The 6,390-nt window shown below is 28.1% G+C and overlaps 1 protein-coding gene across 1 annotated transcript in view; it reads right to left on the bottom strand.

Annotated features, from left to right (window-relative positions):
• Positions 1 to 1,209: 1,209 nt before the first annotated feature.
• Positions 1,210 to 6,390, bottom strand: part of LOC119666321 (mucin-22-like) — a 7,550-nt gene continuing 2,369 nt past the window's right edge. The window contains exon 3 of the mRNA XM_038075604.1: positions 1,210 to 1,362. Within this exon, the coding sequence (XP_037931532.1) occupies positions 1,210 to 1,362 (153 nt within the window). The remainder of the gene's footprint in view (positions 1,363 to 6,390) is intronic.

The raw sequence follows: 6,390 nt of genomic DNA, 5'->3' as shown, positions 1-6,390 counted from the left end.
TGTATTTCTGCAACAACTAGAAAAATTAAAATAAAAATAAGTTAGTAGGTATTTCCAACTTACCAAACACCTAACGAATAGTATAAATAAAGTGGACTTTCCCTCAGTTTTGGGGAATATAGAAAAAATTGCTTCAGCATTTATGCAAATTGCATACTGGCCAAAAGCAGAAAAATGTTTATGAAGTTAAACTTTGTTGCAATTTACAAAAAAAATTTTAGGAAAATTTTTTTTTCAAGAATTTGTAGGAAAAGGGTTAGAAAATGCTATCATGAAAATTAAGAAAAAAAAATTAAATAACAACAGTGGAGCCACGCCACAACGCGGAAACACAATACAACAGAAGCGAAAAGTTGTTACTTTTATTCCAAAGTAAAAAAAAAAAAATTAAATAAAAAAATACAAGAGGAAGGGTGAAAACAACTACAAAATGGTTACAAACCGATTAAGTTATGGCATAAAAATTTCACCTCATAAGCCAATAATGACCAAACTTTATTGCACATTTCGTGTCTGTCTGCATAACAATGCCCTACTTTTCCACATAATTTCGCTGGCAAAATGCAATGGCGAAATGCAACTGCATTTGCAGTTTAAACTGCAAGCAAACCAAAGCAAAGACAAAAGTTCATACCTATGTATAGAAATTATATAAAAACAATATAGTCAAGAAAATATTCATATAAATCGATGAGAAACTTACGATATTACGAGTCTATTAAAGAAATCTAATTTTAATCAATATTAAAGCACTAAGTAGCAAATTTTGTGCTGCTTTGACTTTGCAATCACCTCTTAAACTGTTTTATTTTTGTTTACTTAGCCATCGTATTTAAACTGTTTATATCCTTTACAATACCCCAACAGTACATAGCAGTAATCCTGTACACATACTACAGTACTATGTATGTAATGTGCAATGCACTAGCACTTATTACATCACTGCTGTACTACAGCACTACAGACACATGACACTCATATATATACAATATATATATACAACTTTACATTACTTTTATTTTCATTGAGGCTCACTCGTCCTTACAATCAAAGTTAAAATTTATACGAAAAAAGGAAAATTTATTACATTTTTGTTGTAATGCTTCTCCATATTGTTATTGTTGTTATTGCTACTTTGCATATATAAATTTTAACATGCATACAATATTGTATCTTTAACGTCAGGATGTACTGAAAATAGTGTCAGCCTTATATATAACAAAGTGGTGATGGTTTTGGTGTTGTTGCTGGTGTTGGTGCTGGTGCTGGTGCTGGTGCTAGCGATGGTGATGGTGATAGCGATAGCGATGGATGCCAACAGCCACTCAATTGTATGAAGCGACCAACAGACCCACAGACCAACTAACCAAATAAACAACCAAACAACCAATATTTAAAGTAGGACAACAGCAACAACAACAACAACAATAACAACAATATTATAATATGAGGACATAATAGTGCTAGTAAATAACACTGAAGATAGCGTCTCGATATGCCCGCTGCAATTTTATAATCATACTTGTGCATAGTGAAATATTTTTTATATTATTTTTATATTTTTTTTTTCACTATTTTTAAAAATTATAAACGGATTTTCTCCTTTCATTCATTCTTTTCTGTTTCCACAATGTTGTAGCGGACAACACAAAAGATACTATTTCATCATAAGTCAGTCAGTCAGAACAATAATTGTCGGTTCTTTGCTTGACGCCAATGTTGTTGGCAGTACAAAATTGCTGGAAAAAAAACGCTTCCCCACTGAATGGATTATATTTCATTGTTAATCGTAACGAATTTAGAATAATTGCAATGTGAATCTGTGTTGATGCTTTTGTTCTGAAAATTATACGAAAATGGCTGCAATGAAAATCTCACTCAAGGTCAATGGAACAGAAGACATATTATATTAGGGTTTACATTTTAAACCAATAAATATATTTTATTTTAATTTAATAAATTTTTCTGTTAATTATATACAAATGCATATAGTTGAAGATCTTATCGCATTAAGAAGTTTCAATCAATTACTTTTACGAGTAATTGATTAAGAAATATAATCTGTAATTATATATGATCGGTTATTAGTTATAATGGAGAAGTCATTAACAAAAAGTTGCAATTGTATTTTTATTAATTTTATTTGAATGTTAACTAAGGGAAGTCCTTTGAGTACTATTCTGCGGTAATTTATGAACTTGACAAAGTAATTGTTTATTATAATTAATGGATTATTAGATACAATGGGTTTTTAGTGAGATAAATCATTAAGAGAATACTTCAATTATTTTTTTTATTAATTATTGCAGATGTTATCGAAAAAAGTTTAATAAGTCCCCTCAGGACTACTCTGGCGTAATGTATGAACTGAAGAAATGTAATGTGGTCGCTTATTATATGTAATAGATTATTTGATATAATGGGTTATTGGTGACATAAGTCAACAACAAAATATTTAAATTATTTTTTATTGATTTTTCAATAAATAAGTATTAACATTCATTTAGAACTAGTTTGGCGTGAAGTATAAACTGTTAAAAAATTTACTCAAATAGTTTATTTTGAGATTGAAAATATCGCCATAACAAACTACGACTTGCCTATCACTTACATATATATTTATGTTTTAATGAAGTTCCAATCAAAAGCAACAATTATATTGCCAATGCATGGGTATATTTAACAAAGCGGTTCCATTTTTTACGATTGATAAAGACACAATTATATTGATGATTCCTACTAACATATAACACTGTTGAAATAGACAGCAAATGGTTCAGAAATGGTTCCCAAATATATACTTATCTATATTGTGTTATAGTATAAAAGTGTGGACACTAACTCTGTTGCATCAATGAATTAACTTGAAGCCATTATTAAATGGTGTTATCGACGTATATGGACATATTGATATTATCGACTTATGACTTATAACCGTCCAACTTCTTTGATAAGCAGGTCACAAACCTGACAACTCTTTTACACGTTAACAAAGAGAGTGAAATACTGGACGAGCAGTATTGGAAAAGGAATACTTCGGTCATATCTTAAGGCACTCAGGAAAATACGTTCTGATAATTTGATCGTTAAGGGCAAACCACATCATCTATAAACGATAGTCAAACATTTCGACCGATTAAATTATGGTAACTTTACGATATATGTGGCATAATATTGTAGATGATGACTTTGTAAATGAGTTCCACATAAATAATGTTATTGATTATTTTTTAATGATTTTTATTTCCATTATTGATGCACTTTTAGTAAATTTTTTGCGAAGACAATGTACCGTGTCATTCGTCGATGATGTCAAAACTACTCTTTAAATTGCTCTAATCACCTGAAATTGTCTCTTATTGAGTACTGTATGAAATTTCCTTAAGGAACCAAATCACCTGACAGTATTGGAACATTACACGACGACAGAGAGTTACATAGATAACAGATGTGATCTTATTGTTTCATGATATAAGATAAAAATTGTCGGAATGTTTGTTTTGACAGTGGAAACACGCTAATCAAGGAGTTGCAGTTGCTCTTGAGGTTAATAGGAGCCAAACTTACATACCAATTTATGCTTAGTTATTGTGTAGATGAATAGTATACCTTGATCATAAATATGTTATTTACAAAACTTGCAAATTTTTAACATTCATTCTTTTAGTCTTAATTCTTTTAGTATTATTATATTATACAAAGTATAATATTAAAGTATAATATTATATATAAAACATCTTTTATAAAAACAATTATATAAATTAATTCTACTATAATGTGTTGAATATTCATTATTGGCATAGTTTTTTATAATAGAATATATTTCTATACTCCTATATTAAACCAACTTAACAAAAAAAAAAATTTTGATATGACTTAAGTTTTGAGATATGCTAAAGCTAAAGACATGCAATTCCATAAAAGTCGGTAAATTATATACTTATATATATATAATACATTTTATAATTTGCAAAATAAATACTCAGGTAAATTGTTTGAAGTTGCTCAACAGATTCTTTCCAATCATAGGAACTCCAATAATATTGAAATTTAAAAAATAAATACTAAGTAAAATTAGTTATAAAAGTTTAAGAAGATTTTAATAATTTAATATATAAATTCATACAAAAACGTTCATTCATGAAATCTTTTGTTTTATATGTTATAGTAATAACCAGTTTAAAAATAAATTAAGTTACTTTTATTTAATAATAATTAAAAATTCACACAACAATTTTAAAATATTTTGTTTTCTAAATATCAAAACTAAATAGTTAAAATAGTTATGTATGAATAATTATTTACTAACAAGTATTAATTAATACTCCTAACTTAAATTAATTTATAGAATAAAATTTATAAATTATTAAGAAATTTATAATATGCATAAATTAATTAATAAAGATGTATATGGTAAATTAATTTGAATAATTTAAATTACACATATTAGCTTATATGACAATGAACAGCAATTATTAATAATTAATTATTGTGTTATAATTTTCTTAACTGATAAACACTAAGAATTGATGAATTTACTTTGAAAAATATGTTACTCATACGCCCGGAGTATAATAAATAATACTATATTATACAATTAAACACCGTATATAGCAGTTATGAAAATAAATTATAATTTATAATAGAAAATAAAAGAAATATAATTATATAATAATATTAATAATAATAATAATTGTGCACAACTGAATAACTTACTTATAAAATATATATCACCAAATAAAATATTGCGGTTAAAATTTATTTACGAAATGAATTTGTATTTAATGCTTAATTTTATATGATATATATGATATGATATATATGTATATAAAAAATTTAAAAAATTAAAGTTGCTTATAACATATATGTTATATATAACAATAATCATTTAAAACATTTATACTTATTTTTTGCTTTAATGTATAAAAATAAGAAAATTAATGTTGAATTTTTTTAAACCGTCATATGCAATTTATGTCAGATTTTACGAACCTTTGCTTAAATCCTTTATGCATTCAAATGCAGCTGACTAAATATTGTCTTTGACACATTTTGTCACAAAAAAGAACTTTTCTGCAAGCGTGCACAGCCTTTATGTGTTTATATGTTCAGCGTCACCATTTCAATTATTCTTTACATTTCGTATGCATTTAACATGAATTCTAAAATTTTACACAAAATTAACATTGAAAGAAAAACGTTTTACGAACACAATTTAAATAAATACTTTTTCTTTTTTGTCGTCGGAGTATTTTGTTGAAATGAATAGAGTACACAGTTTTGATAAAATTATTATAATATGAATTGCTGTATTAGCTTCCGTTTTCCGGTATGCACTGCACTTCCGTTTTACGCTTCAATCTCGACTTATGTCAACATTACTTCGACAGACTAACGTTGCATTTGAAGACCATTAAACAAACAACAAACAGCCAGCCCAATAACATATCTCACCGCTGTTTGCCAAACACTGCTAAACACAGTCTATCTGTCTGTCTGTCTGTCTGTCAGCCCAAACTAACTATCAACCAAACAAGCGCGCACAGTTGCCGTTACGTGTGCGAGCACGCGGAAAAACAAATGAAAACTGTTCTACAGCACGGTTTGTCACTTTATGGAAACGTTCAAGACGACTACGAATGCCACAACACAGCGCCCGAAGTCCAGCACGAAGGCATTAACACAATAACACGATTTGCTGGAATCTCAGCAGTATCAACAACAGCACCAGCAGCAGCAAAAACAGCACCAGCAGCAGCAGCAGTAGTGACTACAGCCAAATGTGCTGAACAGCGAAGAGTAAGGCAAACAAAGAAAACTCAAAGCGGCAGATGTGCAAGTGGCATGGCGTTATGCCACAATTTCCTGTAGGAATCAGTGTTACCAAAAGAAAAATGAGCGCTACAGAGAGCGAGAAAATCGAAATATAGGTGAAGAGTATTTTCACTTTGTCGCATACGAACACAAAAAATCTGCATGGAATATTTGAAGCAATTACAGAATCATGTTATGTTAATGTGTTCTGTTAAAGGTCATGTTCACATTATGGAAGAATGTACGACTCTGTAATGTTAATGTGTAAATTGTGCTGGTCAGTTTAATGTTATTGTATAAGAAATTTATATTCTTTAAGCGACCAAAGGAATCGCCACTATATGTAGAAAAAAAGATATATTTTTTTTAAATTATTTTCATACAAAGTTTTTTCTATGAATGTTAATTTTGTGTGAAATTTGAGTAATATAAAGACTGAAGACAAGAACATTAAAAATATCATAATGACAATGATAAAGTAAAAAACAAATTACGCGGAGCACAAGTATATATATATATAATATATATATATATAAAAAATAATATATAGTATATATAAGTATATATATTATAATT

This window comes from Teleopsis dalmanni, chromosome 1 (genome assembly GCF_002237135.1).
Source record: "Teleopsis dalmanni isolate 2A chromosome 1, ASM223713v2, whole genome shotgun sequence".
NCBI classification, from domain to species: Eukaryota; Metazoa; Arthropoda; class Insecta; order Diptera; family Diopsidae; genus Teleopsis; species Teleopsis dalmanni.
This window is presented reverse-complemented; position numbering and strand designations above follow the sequence as displayed.